Here is a 27,887-nt window from a genome sequence, read left to right on the forward strand (position 1 = left end):
TCATGTACACAGACAGACCATGACTGTCAAATATAGGTTTGGTTACTTTGCTCTAAAACAGATTTTACATTTATTGAAGGGATAGCCCCTTTTCGAGGGGGTCCAATAAAAACATGAACAGGCATAGATACGTACAAAGTATATTACAGATACATTCATATACAGATAGTTTGCTCACCTTCTCAATCACCCCACCAACCACCATCAGCTGAGCTGTCATGCTTGTGTGAAGTGAAGGGCTCCTCACTTTAAAAACAAACTCTAAACAAAGTACATCAGTATATGAAAGTACAGTCAATTTAGAAGTCAATCATGTACTGTCACTGTGGCATAATTGTGTGAAAGCCCTATCATACCAGCTGGGTACAATGAATATACAGAAGGAGATGGCGTCAGTGACAATAATATAGCCTATAGAAAAACATCAGGTATAGAATGAGAGATTCTTTCGGTCCAAGACAAGACAGTAAAGACTCAACTCTGTCTTGATTCCAGACTAGGCAACATAACCACAACCAGTAAACCTTTTCACAGCAGAATATTTTGAAAGGTAGGTAAACACAGTCTGTAGTGCTGTCAACTCACAGCTAGAAGGTCCTGGGTTCGATTCCCGCTGGGGACGCTGTGGGCGCTGGGGGTGTGCTCTCTCCTCCGTGTCATCAGTGTCCATACCCGAGGTGAGGTTGGCGAAAGTGCCTTTCTGTGTGGAGTTTGCATGTTCTCCCCGTGTCTCCTAGGGTATAGGTACCCTCACAAAAACATGCAGTAATCCTGGTCTCTAAACTACCTCTCCCTGGCCAGCCGGGGCGCCTGATGGAGGGGAAAGGAACTGGTCGTAATAACGTGTTCCTTCCACGCGCTACGTCCGGCCGGGGAAACTCCCCGGCAGGTGAAAAGAAGCAGCTTGGACTCCTCATGCATAGAAGGAAACATGAGGTCAGTCAGCTGTCCAAACAGGTTGGCAGAGGAGGTGTAGTGCCCAGGATTACATTAGATAATTGACACTGGGTGAAAAAATGGGTTGCAAAATCATGGGATAAAAATATTTTTAAAAATAGTAATAATATTAATTGTGGGTATGTTTCATTTTAGGTGTCACTTTGTGCCATGATCTTGGGCACCCCCTGTACTGGCAACTACATGCTTGCACACAGAAACAAACACACCTACAATTAACATTATTACCTTCAGCTGTGCTTACCTGTCAAAATGGCTGCTGAAAGGGGTTCATACTAAAACTCAGTCTGGGCTGTATGTATGTAGTTTGAAGGGCTGAATCCCCTTATATTTTGGCATGACCCCTAGTCCTCTGGTTGCAGTAAAAGTTGATTGTTGTGTATAATTTGGGAGTCCAGAAAACGGTCATGGTGGACGCAATAAGGAAGCCTAGGAAGGAGATGTCTAAAGTAACGGATGTGGTTGTTGCAGCAGGAAAGAAGGGAGTGACTGGAGTGACTGGTGCAGCTGAGAAGACCAAAGATGGGGCTATCTATGTTGGTGGGTATTAGAAAATCAATCAATCTGTGAATGATTTTACCAGTCTTTAAAGCAGTAGTTAATTACTTATTTTCAATCATCAATTACACATTCCATGAAGGCTTGAATTAATGCATTTTCTTTTTATTGCATTCTACTCCTTTAAATATATTGATGAAATGATAATGTGGGTTGAATTTATCGAGCTGTTATTGCCACAATCAATATGCATTCTGAATTTCTGACACTCGGGTGTTACTTTGGTTTTTAGTGGGTTTTTAAGTGGTAAGTGACACTGTGTGGGTGGCTGGCTGGCTGGCTGGCTGGCTGGGTGCGTCTGAGCACGAAAACAGCATGGTTGTTTTTCACCACCTGTGTGCAACCTAACACGCACATATTAACTGTATATATGGTGATTTTGGGTGTACTTCACAGGTGTGTGATTTTTGAGTGGTGTAAACCACTCCTACGACTGGCTTTGTTAGTTTACGTGTCTGTCTGTCGTGCCAAAAAAAATAGCATGGTTGATGCTGATTGGTTGATGCTGATTTCATTACGTCAGACATTACGTCAGACCACAGCTGATCAGGCTATATAAGACCTTACACCACTCAGTTCACACGGGTGTGATTTTTTTTTTTTACATTTTCGTGGGCTGTGTTTAATTGTTTTTCACTTGCATCTGTCGACAGGTACCAAAACAAAGGTTCAAGTCACAGCAGTTGCGAATGCTGTGGCCCAGAAGACCGGGATTGGCCAAGAAAGAAACAACAAAACAAGATGAGGATACAACGGCAGTCCTGAATGGAGTAGAATCGCCAGTAGAAGATAATGCAGTATAGTAGAGTCGCCAGTAGATGGTGCACCAGTCCAGAATGCAATAGAGCAACCAGCAGATGCTACAGCAGTCCAGAATTAGTGAGTCACCATGATGACAATCATGATGCTACATTTGAGGACTCTTGCCTATATGTTTTACCAATATTGTATGATAATTGTATGCCTGTGTGTCTTAATTTTGTAATCTGCCACCTCTTGTCCAGCACTTAATTCTGACTCCCTCCCAGTGCTGTGGGGGAATGTATGAGTTCTGTCAGCATTGTGGCATTGATGTAATAAATACTATGTTCCACAATAGCCAAATAAATAGCATTTGTCTATAAAATGAATGGTGTACAGTACTATTTATTTAAAAGTACATGTCTACTCTCATGTGTGTGTGTGTGTGTGTGTGTATATGGCCACTGTTTTTGTCCAGCAGCCAACAGGCTTTTTTTGTTCAAAGTGGGAAATTTGGTATATAGTTTTCTTTTTTTAAATTGGCCATCATGAAAACCCCCTAGTTTGACCCGTCACATGCTACTTGAAGGGAAATTTTGAAGATTTTGCCTTATGATGTTAATGGTATGGTCACATAACTCCCCTATAAAATAAATTGCTCAATGATGACAGCCGGTCAGCAGGTGGATTCATGAATGTATGTACATACCGTAGACAATATTTTAGGCCAATAAATGAAACTTTATACCAAATTTCCCACTCTACATCCCCGGCTGCTGGACTACTAGGCTTTCATTCCATGTAAAGGTGTAAAGTCATGACAATCTGATTCAATGAACCCAAATCCAATCTATTTCACAGCTGCCATTTTGACCTCATCCAACCCTGTACACTCGAGACACGGTCCATATATGGGCAGTACGGAATTCATTCCATATATTGATCTGACCCCCCCCCCAGGCCAAAGTGGCAGCGCTCGCCCAGCAGTCTGCCGTCACCCAGGCGGAGGTCGCTTTTGTCTTGTAATGTATTTGTGTTTAAATTGTACGCTATGTTTACTGTAATCACCTTGTCGTAATGTCTCAAATCACGAATACTACCTGGGCTTCAAATCATGGGAAACGAGAAGAACTACGGTATTTAGCTCAGGTTATTGTACTGGGGGGCAGGATACCGCGGCTACAGTTCTGGACAGGTCTGTGTTTGGGAGCAGCCGTCCATGATGTGTGTGCTCACAGCTGGGGTTACTGCAGGCTTTCGTGGCCTCTGGCCTGACCTCCGCAGCGCACAGACTGTTGCTGCCGCCCTGAGTGGCGTCGGCCGTGACACACTGCACTGTCCTCTCCATTACTCCCTCTCCACATCTCACTGAGCACTGCACGGAGGCACCACAACAATGGGAGAGTCAGGATAAATGTGCTGCGTGGCAATGTGGAAGAATTGACCCAAAGAACCCAGAGGCAATAGTAGAAAACAAAACAATTGGAGTAACTAAAGTTGTTTTTTTTCTGGTGAAAAAATAAATCCCTTTCTGGTGCAAAAAAAATGAGTGCATTTGCGTGTGGTGGGGGGCTCAGAGTGCGTCCACTAAGGAAAGTAGGCTTTGTAATGACAAAACCCAGCTTTATATTAGTGAGTAGGTAAAACGCTCTTTAGATTTTCACTACAGAGGAGAGGCTGGTCTGCGTTTCATGAGAGATCTATAGAAGCCATCAGTCCCATAGCCGTAATGCAAGGCAGGATTAAGCATTAGGAGTATGGACCAGAGCTAGAAGTGTGTTATCCCTATAGTCGGTGATCAATCGTTTAGTGTGAAAGCCTGAAAGCCACAAAGATATGACAGTCGATGTGTGTGTGTGTGTGTGTGTGTGTGCGTGTGCGTGTGTGCACGTGCGTGTGCCTCTCGAAATATGGATATGAATGATGTAATGGTACAGACAAATGACATCATAATGCAATGACATCACACGATCGTCATCACCACAACCAGTAATTGTCTTTTAAAATGATAGTCGGATCACAAATCATAATTTAGTAATCATATTGACTTGTAGGTTTTATCGACTGACCTCAAACTAGTTGATTCTGCATGTTGTGCGGTGCTATGTTTCGCTGGACGCTGCATTGGACGGGATCTTTGATCACGTCCATTCGCGCTGTCGTCGCAATCGGACACAAGATGTACTGCTTTGGAAGTTTAATGTGCCCACCCCCAGACTCAATCTGGGCATCGACGTTTCGCGTGTTCGACGTGCACGTCTTCAACACATTGTCTCTGCGCTGGGCCACGGTGCCTTTTAGAGGATCCGTAAGTGGAACCGTAGATGTTACGTATCCTTACCCGCCCTATGGCTACACGGCCGTGCTTATAGAACACATAATCTACGTGTGGGGGGGGTGGCCTTACCACCAGCTCTACAGCTTTGATGTGGACGACCACACATGGTTCGGACCCCACAGCGTGTCTGGGACCGTTCCAGAGAGCAGGAAGAACCACTCGGCCTGTGTGCTGGGGAAGGACATGTTTATCTACGGAGGAGGTCCTGTACGGCCTTTTGGATGGACCAACATCTACAGGTTGGACACCGCCAGAATGGTCTGGACTTTAATTAACGCCAGTGGAACTCCACCACCTGCTACACAGTGTCACTCTGCTACCATCATCGGGACAAATATGTTTGTATTTGGGGGCAGTTTGGCCCCAACGTACGATGGTACAGGGAATTACTGCAACAACCTGAGTGTGTTTGACACAGAGACCAACCTCTGGCTGAGCAGCACACCTTCTGCACAACGTCTCCCAAGAAAACGTTGGCTGCATTCAGCCTTTGCCTACAATGGAGAGCTGTACATTATTGGTGGTTGCGACCAACCAACTCTAAATCAGCACAGAGTCGGCACAAGTTCACCACAGAATCACCACAATGATCTGTGGAAATTCAGTCCAGAGACTTCCTCCTGGAAGGAGGTTAAGCCCCGGGGGCAAAACCCCACGGATGCACGGATGTCTTGTATGAGCTGTTGCATGGTGGGCGACCGTGTTGTCCTTTTTGGGTCTGGCCTGCACATTTTAGACTTTAATCCTAGTCTGAAGACGCTATGCAAACTGGCAGTTATTCAATATGATCTGGAGCAGTCTGAACTCCCACACAGCATCAGGTGGGAACTGGCAGCCATGACAACCTATCCAAAGAACAGAAAAAACGGGACAAGAAGGGGTCTTATTGGCAGAGCATTCAAGAGGATGTTGAGGATGATGATGCTCAGACTCAGGTCCTAGCCTGACGTCATGCTAACCCTCGACGTTAAGGCTCTCACTTATCCAATGTCTCGCTGCTACGAGCTGGGGATCTTCTGCTGGGGATCTTCAGCCAAGACACTAAGGCGCGATTCATACTCCTATTTTAGAGCCGAATAAAAGTCGGTTCGGCTCTGTAGAGCCTACAATGTGACGTCATTTGAGGTTCGGGGGGGTACCGTCCTAAAGTCGGCTCTTCGGTGCTACTGAAAATTTCTGAAGAGCCGAAATCATTTCGGCACTACAGCTGTAAATGATTGATTTTGACAACAAATTTTGATTTTGTTTTTTAGTCATAGTAGTCTTTTGAATACAATTTAATTTAAGTCATATATTATTTTAGTTTTAGTCACTATTTTTTGTCACACTACAACCCCAACCGGGTCAGCCCTGGTCTTGTGGTCTAGGAGCCCACCAGGACCTTTTCCACAGCAGAATCTGGTCAGGAGACCTAGCTGGCCATCTTCAGCAGGATGGGGGGATCGAGATGGGGGTCTGGGGGCTTAATTCGCCAAACCGGTTATACTGTAGGGCAGGCTGAAGGTGTTAAACCTGCAGGCTGAGACACTAAAACCCCTAGAATTTGGGGGAAGGGCGTAGTGCGGGCTAGAGACAGTGTTGTCAGACACTTACTCTGCTAGTAGTGGACTGCTTTTCCACTCCATATTACATAGGCCTACTTTTAGACCTAGAATGGTGGAGATTTGCTCAGTTGATAGGCCTACTTGTACCATAACAGAAGGAAGTATCAAGCAAATGTGCACTGACGGCGCATGGAACCTTGGATGCATAACAGCCGATCACTCGTTATTTAATTAAGCCACTTACACATGAGGTTTTTTAATTGTGTCTTTGTGTGTATAGCAGCCTACATATAAGCATGCACAGTGTTATAGCCTACTTGGGGGGTCCGTAGCCTAAATGCATGTCAAACTGGGGGTCTGAGAGTGTACAAATGGACCCAAATGGACCTGTTAGGGTCCAATGTTTTAAAGGTCTGAGTGAGGCCTCACTCAGACCTTTAAAACATTGATGCATGCTTGTTGTATGAATGTTGTGAGTGTCATGGCCGCCCCAATGCATTTCCAATGGAAGTCACATGGTTTGTAGTCCACATTTTGGACTACAAGCTGTTGTATGGCTTTCGGCTGTGTTTCGACTGCCCCCCTCCCCCTCATACAACACAAATGTTGTGTCAAACCATGTGACTCCCATTGAAAATGCATTGGGGCAAGATGTATCACACCCTTTGTATACAACAAGCATGATTTCTTTCTACGTCCGTGATTAGACATGGTAACGCTCCGCCTGCCTCTGAGGTGGTGGAAAGCCTGGGTGAGGCGAGGCGAGGAAATAAATAAATAATACAAGAGAATGACAGCTTGGCACACGCGACAGTAACTTTTTTTGTAGAAGAGGCAAACTAATATTGTTTATGCCGCTGGCCTGTTTATTTGCATACATCTACTTGAAACATTATTGTACTGTAAAAAGGTCTCTTCCCTTGATCTTTATCTTTTTAGTATTAGTAGGCCTACTATTAGACAGCCAAATCAAATCATAGTTCTTCAATCAATTATTAGATCAAAGCAAACGGTACAAACAATATTGGTTTGCCTCTTCTACAAAAATTTAAGTTACAAGTTACTGTCGCGTGTTGCCATTCTCTTGTACTTGTATTATTTCCCACCACGGAGTACCCTTGCATCTCGGAGGACGGGCAAGACGGGCAGTGTCTGTAGGCCAATCAGAGGCAGGTGGGGCGTTACCATGTCTAATCACGGACGTAGAAAGAAATCATGCGTTGCGACTGTGTGAGTGAGGCCTCAGTCCCATTTCACAAGTTCAGTTTACAAAATCTATTGAAAATAGCAGATCTACAAGCTCACAATGAGCAGTAAAAGTACAAATTGTGGCTCTGGGATGTAGTGGAGTAGAAGTACAAGTACTGGAAATTGGAAATACTCAAGTAAAGTACAAATACCTCAAAATTGTACTTAAGTACAGTACTTAAGTTAAAGTACTTATTTACTTTCCACCACTGAGTAGAATAAAGTATAATATACCGGTCCTTTAACTCACCCACTGTTATCCAAGGGTCTGTCTTTCTTTCAGGTCAGAGGTCACTCAATACTGTTGGCTACAGGAGGAAGATGTTTAGTTTTTTTAACCTGCAATAACAAATGTATCTTTTTACCACAAGGTAGAAACAACTAGTTAAAAGTTTTCAAAATGTTACTAAAAATAAAACTAGACCTACTTGCATCAAAATATACCTACGGTACCAAACGTACAACTGCTCATACAGATTAGTAATGCTGCATTCATGTGTTTAACACTTTCATGTTGCAGCTCAAGGTTGGGTTGGTTTCAATTGCTTTGATGCAGTTAATGAATGACCTGTATTAATATTATAAATCTGTAAAGCAACTAGTTAATTAAAGCTACATCTCAAATATACTTGTGGAGGAGTAAAAGGTACAATTTGGCCTCTGAGATGTAAAGTACTGCATAAAGTAAAATATAAAATACCTAAAACGTGTACTTATGTACAGTAGTAAATGTAATTAGTTGCTTTTCACCACTACGAGGCAAAATGAGTAAGCCAGCCTTTCTTATGAATGTATGCAATCTGCCGCGTTGTTTCATCATGAGCTTTACAATGTTGAGGACTGTGTATTCCATCTGTTATATAGTTTTACATGTCTGTGTATTCCATCTGTTATAGTTTTAAATGTCTGTGTATTCCATCTGTTATAGTTTTACATGTCTGTGTATTCCATCTGTTATAGTTTTAAATGTCTGTGTATTCCATCTGTTATAGTTTTAAATGTCTGTGTATTCCATCTGTTATAGTTTTACATGTCTGTGTATTCCATCTGTTATAGTTTTAAATGTCTGTGTATTCCATCTGTTATATAGTTTTACATGTCTGTGTATTCCATCTGTTATAGTTTTAAATGTCTGTGTATTGTTTTGTATTCACACAAACCCGACTCCAAATTTAACTCCAGTCAGTGGGACCACCCATTCTGGGCGGGAACCCCTTTTGGTGTAAGCATTATGTTATTGAAAAGTAGCAGATCTACAAGCTCATAGCGTGCCACCGAGTGGCGCGCTACGAGCTTGTAGGTCTGCTATTTTTGAAAAAGCAAAGAACGACTGACATAGAAACATAGATTTTTCAGAAAACTGTCAGGATGTAGAAGACATTTTTAGAATCTGATCTCAGGTCAAAATGGGTTAAAAGACTTAATATATTTTCTTACCAACCTTGCAAATAGTACACCAGCTTCTCTTTTTACAGACATTTATTACAACATGGTACTCCTGTCTCAACAGGCCATAGCATGGACACTGATTATGAACAAGTCTGATATGAAGGATCTCAGTGGAAGACGACACCACATATGAATCATACATTCCATAGTTTAGAAGGTTCATTTCTAAAAAAACAAGAAATGACCCAAATTCTTATAAATAGAAAATAAAAAAACATTTACGGTTCCACTTCCAGCTATCGCTATTCACTTTATTGCTATGCATTACATGCATCTGAAAATGAAATTTTAAGTGTGATGCGTGTCCTCATTTTTAACACTTGCACCTGGCTAACCGCAAACACATTTGCAAACACATTTGCAAACACATTCACACTTGCATGTGAATAAAACTGTGTATAGCATCTCACTCTGGTGTTGTCATATAAAAGTATGCATGATTAAGGTAAAGTATTACCTGTATAAAACAGGCTTTTCAACACTTGCATGAAATATTAACATTGCACTAGTACACCCCGATAGTTCCCAAGAGCCTCATCTATAAATCATGTGAATCTGAGCTGTGTAAGTGCACAAAACTCTCAATTACAGACAAATCCTCAGGGTTGTTCTTGGTTTTTGAAGTTGGGAGTTTTAAATACAACAGCACCACCCACAGGGTGTTATAGGGATCACAAGCCATGAAATCACAGGAACACAGTGGCATGACTGAAAATGTCTTTATATTACTTGGGAGACAAGAAGTGACTGCCTCAGTCATGAGAAAATCTAATATTGTGTGTTGGATAATTATACCAGCCATTTACAGTGTATACTCATGTGGGAAGATGCAGTACATTGTAAGACACTTCACCCTCAACATGAGCTGAGTTGAGCTATGAGTTCACTCATAACAAAAAAGAACAAAACATGGCTAGCCAGCTAGCATGCCTGCTGAATATGATGTCTTTCCTATGTTATCGGTGCATATAGTTCTTATTAACTTAATATAGCTTTAAATGTTACTGTTTTCTTCCTTCTGAAATGTCATGCGTTGCGTTAACTTTGTGTTTACGCCTAAACAACCCTTAGGGGAAATTTCACTTTTAAACATGTTTGGGGTCATTTTAACATCTACTCCGGATTTTGTGAGCACCCCACAGTTTTAAGTTGCTTGATTCAGTATTTAGATATTTTATTCCTTCCTGTACAAACCCAATGTAACTTCAAACTCCATTTTAACCATGATAGATTCTTCAAAAACACCCGTCTTTGGTTCTGGTGACTGATAATTATCCTTCTAATGTGAGAGGATATTTCATTCATTAATATTAAATTGTTTCCCAAACATATTATAAACAATACAAAAATAAAACACTACCTCCGCTCATGCAGAAGGCCAATATCAGTCACCTGGATGCAGACAATGGCCTCGGATCACCGGGTGCTTTTGAAGAATCTATCGTGGTTCAAATGGAATTTGAAGTTGCTATGGGTTTATATAGTATGGGGGCATGTCTGATAAAAATTAGTATCAAATATCTAAACACTGAATCAAGACTGTCTGGGGTGTTCACATAAGCCCGAGTAGATGTTAACATGACCCTGAACATGCTTGAAAGTGAAATATATCCCTTTAAAGCAGGTATGCAACTGGAGTTCACAGGCCAAGGATGGATTCGTCCCATAGCTTCTCCTCCTCTGTCCTGGTGTCCACTTTCCCCTTCTTCTTCTCTTTCCTGTGTTTGGGCTTGATGGTCTTGGCCTGCTCTCTCTCGCTGTGATGTACGGCGCTCTCAGCGGTCGATGCCAAAAGCCTGTCGCTCCCGTCTCTGTCCTCCACCAGCTCGTCCGCCATCTCCACCGATTCAGCCTTAATATCCACTCGTTCTTCCTCGCCCTCCTCCCCCCGCAACCGCTCCTCCTCTGGCCTCCTGCTCTTGCTGGGATTTTTCTGTCTTTCTCTCTTCCGCCTCCTCCTCTCTTCACCTTCGGACTGCGCCTCCTCCCCCCCCCGGCCTCTCCTCTCCTCCGAGTCGCCTCTCGCCCTCTTCGCTCGTCGTCTCCTCCTCCTCTCCTCCTCGGCCGAACCTTCCTCTCCTCTCGCTCCCCTCCTCTTCCTCAGCATCATCATCTTCCTCTTCCTCTTCCGGTGACGTCTGTCCTCGCTGTTGCTCGTGCTGCTGCTGCTGTAGGAGGAGGAAGACGACGAGGAAGAGGAGCTAGTGTAGGAAGACGAAGAGCTTGAGCGTTCCCTGCGCCTCCGCCGCCTGGGCCTGGCGAGGCTGGGTGACCAGTGACCTGTGACCTCTGACCTGGGTGACCAGTGACCCGTGACCTGGGCATCGGTGGGGAAGGACTCCCCGCGATAACTATATTTTGTCTCTGGGCCTGGATACTGAGGGCACCAGACTGCCCCCGGGTAGTACGGCACGGCTGGGTGGAGAGGAAGAGGGAGGATGCACGAAGGAGGGAGAATTGGCCTCAGATTGGTGGGTTGCAGACAATCACCTTCGTCCTCGTCTCCCTTCTCTCCCTCGTTTTGCCTGTTGTCGCCTAGAGGGAGGCTGGTCTTGGGTATGAGTCCGCGGGCCTTTTGGACCCGGATGTAATTGGCCAGCTCGTCCTCATACGAGTGGTAGACTTTGGGTTGGGACTTGTGCAGCTCGCTGACCTTCTTCTCCCTGGTGGACATAAAGCATCAACAGGAGTTAAGCACTTTCAATCTAGCGCCACTGCTGTAACAACGCTTCTTGGCAATACCTTTTATACCATTGGAAAGCCTGTTTATTTCCCTTTTAAAATGGTGCCCCATTCATAAGGAACATCCTTATGGATGAGCAGCACAGTACAGTATGTGGGTTGTGGCCACGAAATATCTTCTCTGCAATGCTTAACACCTTATTCTGCTGTCTCTACTGACTGAGTACACTAGTACACTTACTACACTAGTAAGTAACATGGGACTGGCATTACTGAGAATTGCTCCGCTAATTGCACCTTATCAATGAGTGGTTCTGAAGGTTAATTTCCTTGAGCTTACTTGGTCTGGTGCTTGTTTCCCTGCATGTGGGCCTGGAACATTTCCACCGAGCAGAATTGAACGCTGCATATCTGACACATCAGGGAGTTGCCTAGACACAGGACAGAAACAGAGGGCTTAAGAAAACATAAAACAAAATCCTCAAGCACTTTCACATGGTTTACTTTTCATTCACCTATATACAGTGCATTACTTTTACTTTGAAACCAGTGGTGCTCTTTTTTCTTTTTTTACAAATTATATAGGGTTAAATTTGTAAAAATGTTTTTGATGCTATATTAACCAATTTGGCTGGTGACCCCCTGGAACACTCAAGGACCCCTGGGGGTCCCAGAACCCACTGGTGACCCCCTGGAACACGCTCAAGGACCGCTGGGGGTCCCAGAACCCCGATTTGAGAACCACCGACTTAAAACTAAATCATATACGTTTGGACACCTTGCTCGGCGTCTTCTCCCAGCTCTTTGAGTAGATCCTGCCTGGCTTTATTCCTTTGGTGTTTGCGTCCGTTGTAATGCTGCATGGCCATCTGGGGGTTGTTGAACGAGGCAGCACACATGGCACAGTACTTGTTGGGGTCCTTGAGATCCACTTCTGAGGTGGACGTAGTGGTGGTGGCCGCAGGGTCCGGGGACTCTGCTGCATCTCTGGCAAACCTCTGGTCCACAACCTGGGTCAGAGACGACGGAGCTGCCATCTCCTGCAGGTTCTTTAGAAATGAGCCGTCTATAAATGCAATGGGGGAAGGGGGACGTTAAGGTGTGCCCTGCCACGTCCAATACATGGTGACAGCACCCATCATCCCCACTGTGTGTGTGAACTACACAATACATGGGGTTAGGTGATGTGCTGGTACGGTATTAAGTCAAATTAGAATAAATGCGTGGAATATGTGTGGTTGTCCTATATCGTTCCCAATAGGCCTAGTATGATATGATGTCAATTAAAGTAGAAATGAATTCAACCTGCACTTGCCTTTGGGTTGGAGACCTTGTTTGCGCATATTTTTGGCATGGACCTTGCCATCGTAGTGTGAGCGAGCCACCACGTGGGAACTGAACACCATGTTGCACAGCTCACAGAAACGATCCTTGTCTGTAGCCAGTGTCCTCTGTTGAAAACAATTAAAGGCACAGATTAGAATTGGTTTAACGAGGGAAAGACAACATATATGGTTGATCTGAGCGACCATATATGATATTTGAGCGACCACATCAAACAAGAGGTGGACGCTGGCAAATACTGCGGCATGGTCATGCTGGACCTCCAAAAGGCTTTTGACACAGTGAACCACTCCATACTGGTTAACAAGCTAAAAGCAATTAGCTCTTCGCTAAGTCCCACCCAAGCCCGTTGTTGGCCAATACCACGTTAGCGACGGTTACTAAGGTAGGATACTGGTCACGCTTGCAATGCTGGTCAAAATGTTTAAGCAGTGTCAATAAATATATTTGCTGTACAGCATGTGTGGACCTCAGAAAGAGGGTTTGTTTTCTTACCTTGTTATGAGCAAACTAGTCCGTTCCATGGATTATTTCGCTCCGTTGTGCAGTTTAATAGTACATATTAGAAATAAAAATAGGCTCTCATTGACTTCCATTGTAACGGGGGAACAGCTCTCAAAGTCACTCTTTTAGAACACTAGGCTGATTCTGACCGTTTATGACATCAGGAAAACTCATGCGGTTTTATTTTTAATAAAAAATGTCAACGTTGTCTTTGTTTTTGTTTTGACTTCAGTGTTGCCACATTGTGTGAGAGAAATAAGCCAACCCACCTCCAAAAACAAGCCAACTCTTAAAGCCAAATCAAGAAAAACAAGCCAAAACAAACACAATAATGTGACCATATATAATCATAATAAAAAGATTGTATGCATTTATCATTATAAATACTATGTAGGCCTATGTCTATGATAATTAATGTTTTGGTAATGTATTGCATACACTAATTATTAGCCTTAAGCCAAAAGTAGCGGGAAATAAGCAGACCTGGCAACCCTGACAAGTTTGTGTGGAAAGAAGTTCCGGTTTGCCTACAAAACGATCCGATTGGTCCAAATCTGTACACACACTTCTGAAGTAGCCTCGGTCTCAGGCCGTTGGATGTAAACAAATGTATTTGATCTCGTCCACTTGTCGCAAACACCATACACAATTTTGGACGTGTTTGAGGGAGACACTTTAGGAGAAATGTCTGGGACTGCAGCTGGGTGCATCTCAAACAGCATGGCGACTTGTTTACAAACGAGAGTTGGGAACACCAGAACCGCTTCACTGTATATCTCCAACCAAAATAGTTACTTTATAAATCTATCAAAAGACGAAAATAAAACGGCATGAGTTTTCCTGATGTCATAAACTGTCAGAATCAGCTTTTGTTGTGTTCGCTTATGTGCTAACTGACTGACTTTGAGAGCTGTTTCCCCGTTACAATGGAAGTCTATGAGAGCCAGGTATTTGACCAGCATGCAAGCGTGACCAGTATCCTACCTTAGTAACCGTCGCTAACGTGGTATTGGCCAACAACGGGCTTGGGTGGGACTTAGCGAAGAGTGAATTGGTTTCGATAGCACATCAGTGAGCTGGATGCAATCCTACCTGGAGGGGAGAGCACAGATGGTGGAAGTGAACGGAACACTGTCCCCCCCCCTCCCAGTGAGCTGTGGCGTTCCACAAGGAAGCATACTAGGGCCTCTACTGTTCCTAAAATATGTTAACGACATGACTTCAGCTTGTGACTGCAACTTGTTCCTGTTCGCAGATGACTCGGCACTGCTGGTCTCGGACAGGGACAAACTGCAGGTTGAAAATGCCCTCAGCTCTGAACTCGGTAGAATCTGCACCTGGCTCGCTGATAAACTATCTTTACACCTGGGAAAAACTGAATCCATTCTCTTTGGATCTATTAGTAATCTCAGCAAGGCAAATGGCTTCTTGGTTAGAGTGGGTGACAATGTTATCACAAGATGAAATTACCTACCTAGGTTCCATCCTGGAGGCTAATCTTTCCGGTGATAAAATGGCCACCAACGTAATCAAAAAAGTCAACCAAAGAACAAGATTCCTTTACAGGATCTCCTCACTGGTCGACAAAAACACCTTGAAGACCTTAACAGGAGCCCTTGTACAAGGCTTCTTTGACTATGCATGCACCTCCTGGTACCACAGCACCTCAAAGGCCCTTAAAACCAGGCTCCAGACCTCCCAAAACAAACTGGTCGGGCTCCTACTTGGCCTCACCCCCCGAACCCACCTCACCCCTGCCCACTTTGACAGACTGGCATGGCTTAGGGTCGGCGACAGAGTACAGCATCTTGCAATGGGTCTGGTCCACAAGATTCGATACTCCACCAAGATACCCATGTACCTGTGTAGATACTTCCTTAATGTTAACGAAGTCCACACCCACAACACCAGAGGGAGTGCAACGAATCATGTTCAACCCAGATTCGGCACAAACAAGGGACTAAATTCTTTTCGCTCCTATGCCACCAAAATGTGGAACGCCCTACCAACAGTCATTAAGACATGCAAATCCCTTGACTCCTTCAAAACCGCTCTCAAAGGGCACCTACGGATGGCTGCAATTCGAAACTGGCCCCCGTAAAATCTGAACCCCCCCCCCACCGCCCCCCCCCCCCCTTTTTCCCCTCACTGTATACGTTTCTTTTCCCTTTTTACCTCCATTATGATGAATTCCTGTACTGTTCTTTGTCTATATAGAAGTGTCTATTTGTACGTCTCTAAATGTTTTGATGAATTGAACATGGTGGACCCTGTTGTAAACAAGTGTAATGCTTAATTGGGTCGTCCACTCACAGTTAACAGCCTTTGTATTGAGTTTGTGCTTGAAATGTACTGTAATTCTGCAAACTGTTAATACAATTTTCAATCAATCAATCAAAGATCAATCAAACAAACCTGCAAGCCAACAGAGTCTTTATTCATCTTCTCAGCTCTCTTGGAATGCAGGTACAGCCTGACTTTCTGGGCATGTTTTTTACCCTACACAGGCAACAGGAGACAAGGATTGTTACAGTACCTACGTTACAGGTTATATACTCACAAGGACAAAACATCTGCAATGGATTTCTAACAAATGCTCATAGTATGGCTGGACAATTGAGTATTATAGACGAATAACAGTCTAAGTCCAAAATGTATTCTGACCCCTCCACGAAAAGGCCTCGTTGTCCTGACACCTTATCCATCATTTATACATTATGGATAATTACGTCTATAGTACTCAATTATACATGCATATATCGAAACAGAGATTTTTGAATCAATTAGCCACCTTAATCGTAGGCTTAATTGATTCATCGAGAAGCAGATTTGTTTGTGATAATTCTGTCAAAAATGTCTTGTATATCAACAAATAGATATAGGCTATAATTGACTAATAAAACACTATACCCTGTATAACATGTATATAACGACGCAATGTGACATAGCTGTTTGCACAATGCTGTACACAACACCCTCCAACTGTATACAGTATATACTTTCCCCATGTTCAACTGTTATTTTTTGACACTTGCTTTAGCAATGTAAACGTGTGTTTTCTCATGACAATAAAGCTCCTTTGAAATGACTAAAACCATTAAGTCTGATTACTAGCCACTTAAGCCCCTGTATAATACAGTGCAAAGGTGGCATCAGTGTTGTTTTCGTCGACTAAAACTAAGACAAAAAATGTCCGTCGACTACCTTTTTTCACTGACAAAAACTAAATGGAAACTAAATAAAAACTAAGCTATGATGACTAAAACTGAGACTAAATATACTGACAATTTCGTCAACAAATAAAAACTAGACTAAAATGTTAGGAAGGGACTAGTGGACAAGAGATCCAGTACAAGTCATTTTACAATTTTGGTTGCTTGCTGAAAACTAGACTAACACTAAATCATTCCAGGTGACTAAAATGTGACTAAAACTATATGAAAACTATTCAAAAGACTATGACTAAAACTAAAATCTAATTTTGCTGCCAAAAACAACACTGGGTGGCATGCAAGAATAGTGAAAATAGACGTTCGTTTGAAATAATGGTGATATTGATTTGAAGCCATATCACCCAGTCCTAGGCTAGCTCACAGTGTCCCACCTCATAGTGGGCGAGCCTCTGAGATTCAAACAGCAGAATGGCCTCGCACACATGGCAGTAATCATCGGTGAGGAGACCCTTCAGGAGCACCTGCTCACCGTCTCCTGTGGCGGCACTAGAAACTGTCAACATACAAAACAGTATCACAGTGAATACACGGTAAAATCCTGAGTGTTCATTAAACGATAGGAGTGTACAAGAATGGAAGCAAATGGACCTGTAAGGAATCTAAGGATCCATTTGGCTCCATTCGTACACTCCTTGGAGTTACAGAATGGATAAATTAATAAAGGATTCTACTGTGCAACAGTTCATGGTCACATAGCACAAGGTGTATTTCAACTACTAACTTAACATATTAGGAATTCCTTTGACCACTTTGTGTTCAAACTTTTTCATCAATAACGTATGAATAGCTTAAATCTATACATGTATATTAGCAGTGTATATGATTGTGTGTGTGTTTGGGGGGGGATTTTTATCAAATGTGTAGGTCTGAATAGTCTTGAAAAATTGGTCACACAATGATTGTTTTCCAAGAATCTGTGTACCCTTATCTACACTTTGTACCGAACAGAACAAAACTTGAAAACCATTTACATTTTATCACAAAATATAGGACTGTTAAATTCCTCAATTAAAGGAACGTTTTCAGTCTAATCCCGTCTTCTCGTCCTTCATTGAATTATTAGGCTATGCAAACAATTATTTCATAACCCCAAAGGCTTCACGATGCTGTAATTTAATCTATGATGAATAATTTATTAGATCATGTACATTTATTCCTGTCAAGAAAAAAATTGATTCATTCTAAATCAATACGATTTTTTTCAAATATCAAGTCTTTTGGCTTTTCTCCCCCTCAAACTGATAACTGTAATGGTACTGTACACCAGTGGTTCTCAAAGCAAAATTTGTTCATATAAATTAGCATCAAATGAGCTATTTTCAAAACATCTTAACAAAATGTGAAAAGTTTGGAATATTTTCAAAGCATTTTAACAACCGCCCAAATCTTGAATGGGGGCCCCCAATCAGAAAAATAAACAATATAATAATTATTTTCTGATGGAGGTCTGTGCCCAAATTATTGTGTGGGTCCATGACATGGAAAAGGTTTGAGAACGAGTGGAACGCCTATACGTTGTTATACCTTTCAAGCTGGGAACACCTCTGTGTCACATTAGATCGCAACCAAAATGTCAGGATTTAGGTGTTTGTAGATTCAGACAGGCTGCCGTTTGAAATGGGCTAAAAGCGCACATTCCCTGTTAACTATGGAGAAAGCTAAATGGGGTGATCAAGTTAACAGAACTGTCAATCATATTTGCTTCATAGTTATAATAGGGACTTTGACTCCCATCGTTTTGTTTTACGATACAGGGACAAATAAACAGAATGGACAGTTAAACTACTTGAAATTAAACATACATCAGTAAATATTAGGCTTCTACTGTCCCGACCATGTACATTGGAGGTAAAGGCTGTTTTAACCAACATCTGCAATTACAATTAGACAGACACCCACACACACACAGAGAGAGAAAACATCCTCACATAACCTTCCTGTAAGTAAATACTGTACTTACCACACACAGTAGAAACTAACATGATAACTGAAGTTATCTTGTGGTTTGTGTGAATGGCAAACATTTAGTTTTGATATGTTAGCGCAGCACAGAAGCACTCGACTTGTTGTAAACTATAAGTCAAACTGATCCAGTGCCTTATGCTCTGTAAAACATTACTTCATATCTGTACTTCAACTAGCGGGCAAATCCCTGATTTCATTCTCTAGAAAATAATAAGCTACATTTTAGGATGAAGCAAATACCATGAATATGATTGACCACAACAGATTAAACCACTTTTGGAATGTTGTGGCACTGTTAAAATAAGTGCACCAAATGAAGGCTGCTTCATCACTGACTTTGGGGTGTGATGCCATACTGAATTAAAAGGAAGATGCTAAAAAAAAAGATGCACTCAGTAATACAATTTCTTCATTGGCAAAATTTGATGAAATCCTGATGATGCCAGATGATACATTTAAACACACCTTGATGTTATTTTTTCATGTTTTCAACTATACCTACATTCTAGGTATTCTGAGAAAAGGGGCCAGCTCAGCTGCCTGCCAAACAACCTGACATTGGGACTGAGTTGACTGAGACTACAAAGTAAAATCCTGAGTGTTCATTTCACCCTGGGAGTGCAAACATGGGGCCGAAAGCATCCTCGAAGTTGTAAATTAAAACTCAGGATTTTACAGTGTAGCCTGCAGGCTAAAGTTAGCAGCTTGGTCTGGGCCAAAGAAAACCGGCTTTCAAATTGTGAAAAACGACAAATGTATTTTTTTGAACACGTCACAATGACAAATGTTAAGTAGGTCAGAAGTAGATTTGGTTGAAGTTGGAGAAATAAGAGTTTTCCACGAACCCCCACAATTACACAAGACAGCTAGCTAGCTAACGTTAGCATGTTTAGCTAAGGAGCTAGCACTGCTAGCCAGTTAGCTAGAAATCTAACGTTAGCATCGCTAGGTTTGACAGTAGACGTCTCGTTAGTTTTTTTTCTTCTTTTTCTCGCATTCTAAGTAAACTCACCTTCATTCTGGGCACTATCTATGTTAGTGTTTATTACTTTGCAAGCGTCTCGTAACGAGGCCGCGTTAGGGGCAGTAGTAATAATAGTGTTATTATCAGCGTAAGGCTCAGCAGCCTGCGGACTGCAGACAACACTGGCGTCCATCTTTCCCTAGTTATTATGAGTGGCTGTCTGGAATTCCGCTTCTTCTGTGGGTTTTAACGGCAGCTTGCATCCATTGCGTTGCATTACTGCCATCTGCTGTAGTTATTTAACTCCTACATCTTCCCACTACCAATCTATCATTATTATTCTTCCCAACAGTTCTTTTTTAGAAAATGATCAGATTTTCTAAAACGTTCTTTCTTTCCCTGCCCGTGCACTTCCACTACATCTACATTCAAATATTCCCTTCATTCCTAATCCTGCTAACCCAGCTCTCTCCATTCCCTCAATCATATCCATTCCTTCCTTTCTTCAGAACATACATGCTCCATATGTGACATTATATTTCAAAGACGGTATATCACCTCTCCACTGTTTCTAATTCCTGACAGTGCTCAGCCTCACACAGTCCTTGGGTTATGCTCTCTACTCTCAATCTGGTCATTAATTGTGATCTCCTCTCTTCTGTTTCCTACTTCTTTCTTTACCTCCCTCCAAACAAAGAATGAATCTCCAAAATGTCACATAATTTGTCTAGTCTGTTACTAGATTTATACTTGCTTTCCGTGTGCTTATAAAACTCCTGCACTAGATCGACATTCTCCAATTCCTTTCCTTAACGTGCAGTATTTTATTCAAGCACGGTGGGCAGAACACTCAGGTCTCTTGCTGCTCTCCTGTCCTGTCCAGTCGAAACTCGTTTTTCCATACCCTCTGTAACACTCTTTTGGTTGGGTTACCATCTCCATGTCCTTTCAAGTTCATCCAATCATGATGATTTACACTGCTGTTTTCTGCATACATTTAGTGGCATTTTCCCTAGCAGTCTCTTGAATGGCATTGATTGATTACTTTTTAAACTGTTGTATTCTTCATACTCTATATGCATCCAATAAAAAAGTGACACATGAGTTAACCAAACTTCCATTATGGGCTAGTTTTATTTCTAAAGCTTTGATAATTGGGCAAACTAGACTGTACAATTATAGTACATTATGCATGAGAGCAGTTTATTTGATGCAGTTAAAGTATGAAGGCCTACAGAAATGTATACTCTGGCCAAGTTTGTAATTTGTATAGTTGCAAAACACAAAGTCTTGAGTATGGATAATCTACAGTGCTTCTCAAAACCATGTCAAGGAGTCCAAAATTCAACCACAGACCCATCTGGAAATTGTGGCAGGAACCCCCAGCATGCAAGATTAAAATCTTGATGTTTCCGACAGTCGTTAGTCACAAAAGATCAGGCTCAACATTTGAGAAATTGATATTTAAAGCTCAGTGGATATTGTGGTTAAGCACACAGCCAATTTATGCTCAGTGTTATTAAACCCTTTTTACATGTATAAAACTGATTTATTTCACCAAGGACAAACACCCTGTGGAATGCAGACATTTTTCAAGCTCTTGTAGCAAGTCTCTGGCACCTCAAGGTTTGTGCGCATAGCACTTCTCTGAACTTCAACTTAGTAAATAAAAATATCACACATTTTGGCAAGTCATAGCAGAATACTTTAACACTTTGATCAAGGAAATGGCAAATGAGACTTTCACATTGTCATTTTGCTTCATTCATTTTATTAAACATCTCCAGGTATTAAAAATACGTATACATAATACCATAGCACTTATAGTGCACCACAAAAACAGTGACAATATACAAAAATATTGTGTAGACCAGTAGTAGAGTAGCATCAGTGTTGTCATGGCGACTACTACATTCTGCAATGCTGTAGCATCCTCCACGCTCTAGACTACTGCTGTAGCAGTCTCTACTGCAACTGCATCCCCGACTGGTGCAGCCTCTTCGGAGGACTTCACTGGCGCAGCCTCTTCAGAGGACTTCACTTTGCACAGCCTCTTCAGAGGACTTCACTGGCGCAGCCTCTTCAGAGGACTTCACTGGCGCAGCCTCTTCAGAGGACTTCACTGGCGCAGCCTCTTCAGAGGACTTCACTGGCGCAGCCTCTTCAGAGGACTTCACTGGCGCAGCCTCTTCAGAGGACTTCACTGGCGCAGCCTCTTCAGAGGACTTCACTGGCGCAGCCTCTTCAGAGGACTTCACTGGCGCAGCCTCTTCAGAGGACTTCACTGCAGTTGGGTCTGCTGCAGAATCCTTCACTGGTGACATCACTGAATCCTGGACTGGTGCAGCCTCTTCTACTGAAGACTTCACTGGTGCAGCCTCTTCTACTGAAGACTTCACTGGTGACTCGACTGCTTTCTGGACTGGCGCAGTGTCTTTCACTGGTGAAGGGACTGCATCCTTCACTGATGACTTGACTGCTGCAGCATAAGTCGCTGGTGACTCTACCGTTTTCTGGACTGGTGCAGCGGCCGTCACTGATGAAGTGACTGCATTAATCTGGACTGGTGTAGTGGCTTCTACTGGCGACGCCACAGCATTCTGGACAGGTGCGGCATCCTTTACTGGCGACTCTGCAGTATTTTGGACTGCTGCAGCCTCCTCTGGTTTTGTCGGCTCTGTGACCAATCCTTTGGCAGCAATAAATACTCCACCATTTCCCACTTGGGACACACCATCTGCAATCGTTGTGACTCCGTCCTTAGTTGTGGTGCCTGTCAAAATATGCACATGAAGCACAGTTTAAAAATAAATAAAACTACAAAAAGCCAAGTCTAAATCGATTGAAATGTATTGTGGTAAATTACCACAATTGGTAATTGTGGTAAAAGCTAATACTGGTAGTAATCATTTAAATTTGTTTTAACTACTTCAAGATGAATAGGCATTAATGTGTGTCCCTTGGCTCTGGAGTCAGTGGATACACCTGTGAAAATCTATTAATTTGTTTGGGTCATACCATTTAAAAGTTTAGAAAATGTAGAACACTTTCCTTGGGGTCTTTGTGTGTAATATGTAGTTTGAGGATTTTAGCAGTGAGCCCAGCTGCCCAGTGTTGTCATGGAAACTGTGCTCCCTTCCTTCCTGGACTACAATTCCCATAATGCTTTGGTGCACCGCTCCTTGTGGATAGGGGAGGGCTGTCTTACTGAGGCGAGGAGGGGATCTTCAGCGGGTTCCGTCGTTCTTCCGGGTTCTTGGCAACGCCCCCAGCCACTGCGTTTAGTTTGACTGAAGTTGGGTTTAGGCATAGTTTTACTGAGGTTAAGGTTAGGTACATTTTTACTGAGGTTAAGGTTAGGGTTAGGTATAGTTTTACTGAGGTTAAGGTTAGGGTTAGGTGTAGGCTGTCAATCACAGTGACTGGCCAGTCACAGCGCACTCTCTACATCACTCTGTACTCAACCCGCTGAAAGAACCATGCTCGCCTTACTGAGACATGTAGTCCCCTCCCCCTATTCACAAGGAGCAGTGCACCAAAGCATTATGGGAATTGTAGTCCATGACATCAGAGACACTGGGATAAAACCACATATTACACATATAAAGACCCCCAGGAAGGTGTTCTAAATCTTCTAAATTACATATTTTTTGGCAAAAAGGGTGAGGTGTCCCTTTAATCTGCCATACCTGAACTGGAAAACCATAAAACCAGTTTGAGGTTTCATGCCATGCCCTTTTAAACCCTCAAAAACTTACCATTGGCTCTAATTTGTCTGCTCTTTCTACACTTAACACAAATTCCCGATCTACAAGCTCAGTTTGACACGTTGCAAGCTTGTAGATGGCCTTTTTCTGGCAATTAACGCCCCAGAATAGGGAGTGATTAAAGGTAGAATCATTAATGTCTTATTGATTTCAATAGTACCCACCAACAGCCTGGGCCATGGCTAAGTGGTCCAGGCACCTTGGCTGGTAATCCAGTCAAAAAACATTTAAAAATAGTACCCACCAACAAAGAGAATGCCATCTTTGGTCTTCTCAGCTGCATCGGTCACGCCCTTCGTGGTTTTCTCCACTGCTGCCACGACCCCTTTTGCGATCCCCTCCATGAATGTGTTCATGGCTGTTTTCTGGACTAAATATAGCAGTTTAGCCTAATACAAAGTTTCTGTTCTCAGAAGAGGTAATGCCAAAAGGAAACCGGGATTCAGTCCTTCAAACTACCAGTCACACAGGTACAGCCAAGTATGAATTCAAACATGGACCCAGCAGCCATTTTAACAGGTAAACACAGCTGAAGTGAATTAACATTAATTGTAGGTGTGTGTCGTGTGTTTCATGTGTTTCTATGAGTGTGTGTACCAGCAATTGCAAATACAGGAGCTGTCCATGCTGGCACACTCTTGACACATAAATGAAACACACCCACAATTAAGGCTATCATCCTCAGCTGTGTTTACCTGTCAAAATGGCAGCTGTGAAATACATTGGATTTGGGTTCCAAAATGTCACATAATTTGTCTAGTCTGTTACTAGATTTATACTTGCTTTCTGTGTGCTTATAAAACTCCTGCACTAGATCGACATTCTCTAATTCCTTTCCTTAACGTGCAGTATTTTATTCAAGCACGGTGGGCAGAACACTCAGGTCTCTTGCTGCTCTCCTGTCCTGTCCAGTCGAAACTCGTTTTTCCATACCCTCTGTAACACTCTTTTGGTTGGGTGACCATCTCCATGTCCTTTCAAGTTCATCCAATCATGATTTACACTGCTGTTTTCTGCATACATTTAGTGGCATTTTCCCTAGCAGTCTCTTGAATGGCATTGATTGATTACTTTTTAAACAGTTAGAGTGTATTCTTCATACTCGATATGCATCCAATAAAAAAGTGACACATGAGTTAACCAAACTTCCATTATGGGCTAGTTTTATTTCTAAAGCTTTGATAATTGGGCAAACTAGACAATTATAGTACATTATGCATGAGATCAGTTTATTTGATGCAGTTAAAGTATGAAGGCCTACAGAAATGTATACTCTGGCCAAGTTTGTAATTTGTATAGTTGCAAAACACAAAGTCTTGAGTATGGATAATCTACAGTGCTTTTCAAAACCATGTCAAGGAGTCCAAAATTCAACCACAGACCCATCTGGAAATTGTGCCAGGAACCCCCAGCATGCAAGATTAAAATCTTGATGTTTCTGTCACAGTCAAGTTAGTCACAAAAGATCAGGCTCAACATTTGAGAAATTGATATTTAAAGCTCAGTGGATATTGTGGTTAAGCACACAGCCAATTTATGCTCAGTGTTATTAAACCCTTTTTACATGTATAAAACTGATTTATTTCACCAAGGACAAACACCCTGTGGAATGCAGACATTTTTCAAGCTCTTGTAGCAAGTCTCTGGCACCTCAAGGTTTGTGCGCATAGCACTTCTCTGAACTTCAACTTAGTAAATAAAAATATCACACATTTTGGCAATTCATAGCAGAATACTTTAACACTTTGATCAAGGAAATGGCAAATGAGACTTTCACATTGTCATTTTGCTTCAGTCATTTTATTAAACATCTCCAGGTATTAAAAATACGTATACATAATACCATAGCACTTATAGTGCACCACAAAAACAGTGACAATATACAAAAATATTGTGTAGACCAGTAGTAGAGTAGCATCAGTGTTGTCATGGCGACTACTACATTCTGCAATGCTGTAGCATCCTCCACGCTCTAGACTACTGCTGTAGCAGTCTCTACTGCAACTGCATCTCCGACTGGTGCAGCCTCTTCGGAGGACTTCACTGGCGCAGCCTCTTCAGAGGACTTCACTGGCACAGCCTCTTCAGAGGACTTCACTGGCACAGCCTCTTCAGAGGACTTCACTGGCGCAGCCTCTTCAGAGGACTTCACTGGCGCAGCCTCTTCAGAGGACTTCACTGGCACAGCCTCTTCAGAGGACTTCACTGGCACAGCCTCTTCAGAGGACTTCACTGGCACAGCCTCTTCAGAGGACTTCACTGGCACAGCCTCTTCAGAGGACTTCACTGGCACAGCCTCTTCAGAGGACTTCACTGCAGTTGGGTCTGCTGCAGAATCCTTCACTGGTGACATCACTGAATCCTGGACTGGTGCAGCCTCTTCTACTGAAGACTTCACTGGTGACTCGACTGCTTTCTGGACTGGCGCAGTGTCTTTCACTGGTGAAGGGACTGCATCCTTCACTGATGACTTGACTGCTGCAGCATAAGTCGCTGGTGACTCTACCGTTTTCTGGACTGGTGCAGCGGCCGTCACTGATGAAGTGACTGCATTAATCTGGACTGGTGTAGTGGCTTCTACTGGCGACGCCACAGCATTCTGGACAGGTGCGGCATCCTTTACTGGCGACTCTGCAGTATTTTGGACTGCTGCAGCCTCCTCTGGTTTTGTCGGCTCTGTGACCAATCCTCTGGCATGAATAATATATACTCCGCCCACTTGGGACACACCATCTGCAATCTTTGTGACTCCGTCCTTAGTTGTGGTGCCTGTCAAAATATGCACATGAAGCACAGTTTTAAAAAAAATAACTACAAAAAGCCAAGTCTAAATCGATTGAAATGTATTGTGGTAAATTACCACAATTGGTAATTGTGGTAAAAGCTAATACTGGTAGTCATCATTTCAATTTGTTTTAACTACTTCAAGATGACTAGGCATTAATGTGTGTCCCTTGGCTCTGGAGTCAGTGGATACACCTGTGAAAATCTATTAATTTGTTTGGGTCCTACCATTTAAAAGTTTAGAAAATTTAGAACACTTTCCTTGGGGTCTTTGTGTGTAATATGTAGTTTGAGGATTTTAGCAGTGAGCCCAGCTGCCCAGTGTTGTCATGGAAACTGTGCTCCCTTCCTTCCTGGACTACAATTCCCATAATGCTTTGGTGCACCGCTCCTTGTGGATAGGGGAGGGCTGTCTTACTGGGGGGGGGGGGGGGGGGGGGGGGGATCTTCGGCGGGTTCCTTCATTCTTCCGGGTTCTTGGCAACACCCCCAGCCACTGAGTTTTACTGAAGTTAGGTTTAGGCATAGTTTTACTGAGGTTAAGGTTAGGTACATTTTTACTGAGGTTAAGGTTAGGGTTAGGTATAGGCTGTCAATCACAGGGACGGGCCAGTCACCACAGCGCACCCTCTACGTCACTCTGTACTCAACCCGCTGAAAGAACCATGCTCGCCTTACTGAGACATGTAGTCCCCTCCCCCTATTCACAAGGAGCAGTGCACCAAAGTATTATGGGAATTGTAGTCCATGACATCAGAGACACTGGGCTCACTGCTAAAACCACATATTACACATAAAGACCCCCAGGAAGGTGTTCTAAATCTTCTAAATTACATATTTTTTGGCAAAAAGGGTGAGGTGTCCCTTTAATCTGCCATACCTGAACTGGAAAACCAGCTTGAGGTTTCATGCCATGCCCTTTTAAACCCTCAAAAACTTACCATTGGCTCTAATTTGTCTGCTCTTTCTACACTTAACAAATTCCCGATCTACAAGCTCAGTGTGACACGTTGCAAGCTTGTAGATTGCCTTTTTCTGGCGATTAACCCCCCAGAATAGGGAGTGATTAAAGGTAGAATCATTAATGTCTTATTGATTTCAATAGTACCCACCAACAGCCTGGGACCCACCAACAAAGAAAATGGCATCTTTGGTCTTCTCAGCTGCATCGGTCACTCCCTTCGTGGTTTTCTCCACTGCTGCCACGACCCCTTTTGCGATCCCCTCCATGGCTGTTTTCTGGACTAAATATAGCAGTTTAGCCTAATACAGTTTCTGTTCTCAGAAGAGGTAATGCCAAAAGGAAACCGGGATTCAGTCCTTCAAACTACCAGTCACAGAGGTACAGCCAAGTATGAATTCAAACATGGACCCAGCAGCCATTTTAACAGGTAAACACAGCTGAAGTGAATTAACATTAATTGTAGGTGTGTTTCATGTGTTTCTATGAGTGTGTGTACCAGCATTTGCCAATACAGGAGCTGTCCATGCTGGCACACTCTTGACACATAAATGAAACACACCCACAATTAAGGCTATCATCCTCAGCTGTGTTTACCTGTCAAAATGGCAGCTGTGAAATACATTGGATTTGGGTTCATTGAATCAGATTGTCATGACAGTGCACTGAGGCTTTACAGGCAGCCTTTACTTGGAATGAAAGAATTTAATGTTTGTAATGCGGCTGCCTTTTTGTAGGTTTTTTTGTAATTTATTGGCCTAAAATATTGTCTACGGTATTCATGAATCCACCTGCTGACCGGCTGTCATCATTGAGCAATTTATTATAGGGGGTTATATATGTGACCA

General features: G+C 42.8%; 3 protein-coding genes and 1 long non-coding RNA gene across 6 annotated transcripts; 1 reads left to right on the top strand and 3 right to left on the bottom strand.

The window, feature by feature from the left end:
• Positions 1 to 1,157: 1,157 nt before the first annotated feature.
• Positions 1,158 to 2,645, top strand: LOC306929453. Its single transcript, XR_013790789.1, has 2 exons — positions 1,158 to 1,497; positions 2,169 to 2,645. It is a non-coding gene; the product is annotated as an uncharacterized lncRNA (long non-coding RNA).
• Positions 2,646 to 8,847: 6,202 nt separating this feature from the next.
• On the bottom strand, positions 8,848 to 19,813 carry zmat1 (zinc finger matrin-type 1). Of its 2 annotated transcripts, XM_079509465.1 has the most exons (7): positions 19,576 to 19,813; positions 16,970 to 17,091; positions 15,781 to 15,864; positions 12,833 to 12,968; positions 12,296 to 12,583; positions 11,858 to 11,948; positions 8,848 to 11,498 (listed from the first exon to the last, which is right to left on the bottom strand). In XM_079509465.1, the coding sequence occupies exons 1-7, from the start codon at positions 19,718 to 19,720 to the stop codon at positions 10,475 to 10,477; spliced, it is 1,890 nt and encodes a 629-aa protein (XP_079365591.1). In that variant the 5' UTR covers positions 19,721 to 19,813; the 3' UTR covers positions 8,848 to 10,474. The 2 variants fall into 2 exon arrangements, with proteins under 2 accessions (XP_079365591.1, XP_079365592.1); XM_079509466.1 differs by lacking the exon at positions 16,970 to 17,091 and having other exon boundaries at positions 19,576 to 19,715.
• Positions 19,814 to 21,275: 1,462 nt separating this feature from the next.
• Positions 21,276 to 23,853, bottom strand: LOC306929661 (uncharacterized protein). The gene is made up of 2 exons (XM_079510284.1): positions 23,539 to 23,853; positions 21,276 to 22,300 (listed from the first exon to the last, which is right to left on the bottom strand). Exons 1-2 carry the CDS (start codon positions 23,648 to 23,650, stop codon positions 21,555 to 21,557), a joined length of 858 nt encoding a protein of 285 aa, XP_079366410.1. The 5' UTR covers positions 23,651 to 23,853; the 3' UTR covers positions 21,276 to 21,554.
• A 1,219-nt stretch (positions 23,854 to 25,072) lies between these two features.
• LOC306929595 (uncharacterized protein) lies at positions 25,073 to 27,449 on the bottom strand. Of its 2 annotated transcripts, none has more exons than XM_079510184.1 (2): positions 27,209 to 27,449; positions 25,073 to 26,063 (listed from the first exon to the last, which is right to left on the bottom strand). In XM_079510184.1, exons 1-2 carry the CDS (start codon positions 27,306 to 27,308, stop codon positions 25,267 to 25,269), a joined length of 897 nt encoding a protein of 298 aa, XP_079366310.1. In that variant the 5' UTR covers positions 27,309 to 27,449; the 3' UTR covers positions 25,073 to 25,266. The 2 variants fall into 2 exon arrangements, with proteins under 2 accessions (XP_079366310.1, XP_079366309.1); XM_079510183.1 differs by having other exon boundaries at positions 27,191 to 27,448.
• Positions 27,450 to 27,887: the final 438 nt, after the last annotated feature.

This window comes from Electrona antarctica, assembly GCF_951216825.1.
Source record: "Electrona antarctica genome assembly, chromosome: 9".
Classification (NCBI taxonomy): Eukaryota; Metazoa; Chordata; class Actinopteri; order Myctophiformes; family Myctophidae; genus Electrona; species Electrona antarctica.

What these genes read in the sequence shown, in the direction of transcription:
- zmat1 (XM_079509465.1), bottom strand. Translation starts at nt 19,720, where the DNA reads ATGGACGCCAGTGTTGTCTGCAGTCCGCAGGCTGCTGAGCCTTACGCT. An exon ending in AGATAGTGCCCAGAATGAAG is followed by an intron (nt 17,092 to 19,575) that starts GTGAGTTTACTT and finishes GTATGTTGACAG; the next exon opens with TTTCTAGTGCCGCCACAGGA. An exon ending in GGGAGAAGACGCCGAGCAAG is followed by an intron (nt 11,949 to 12,295) that starts GTGTCCAAACGT and finishes TCCTGTGTCTAG; the next exon opens with GCAACTCCCTGATGTGTCAG.
- LOC306929661 (XM_079510284.1), bottom strand. Translation starts at nt 23,650, where the DNA reads ATGAACACATTCATGGAGGGGATCGCAAAAGGGGTCGTGGCAGCAGTG. An exon ending in AGATGGCATTCTCTTTGTTG is followed by an intron (nt 22,301 to 23,538) that starts GTGGGTACTATT and finishes ATATTTTGACAG; the next exon opens with GCACCACAACTAAGGACGGA.
- LOC306929595 (XM_079510183.1), bottom strand. Translation starts at nt 27,308, where the DNA reads ATGGAGGGGATCGCAAAAGGGGTCGTGGCAGCAGTGGAGAAAACCACG. An exon ending in TGGTGGGTCCCAGGCTGTTG is followed by an intron (nt 26,064 to 27,190) that starts GTGGGTACTATT and finishes ATATTTTGACAG; the next exon opens with GCACCACAACTAAGGACGGA.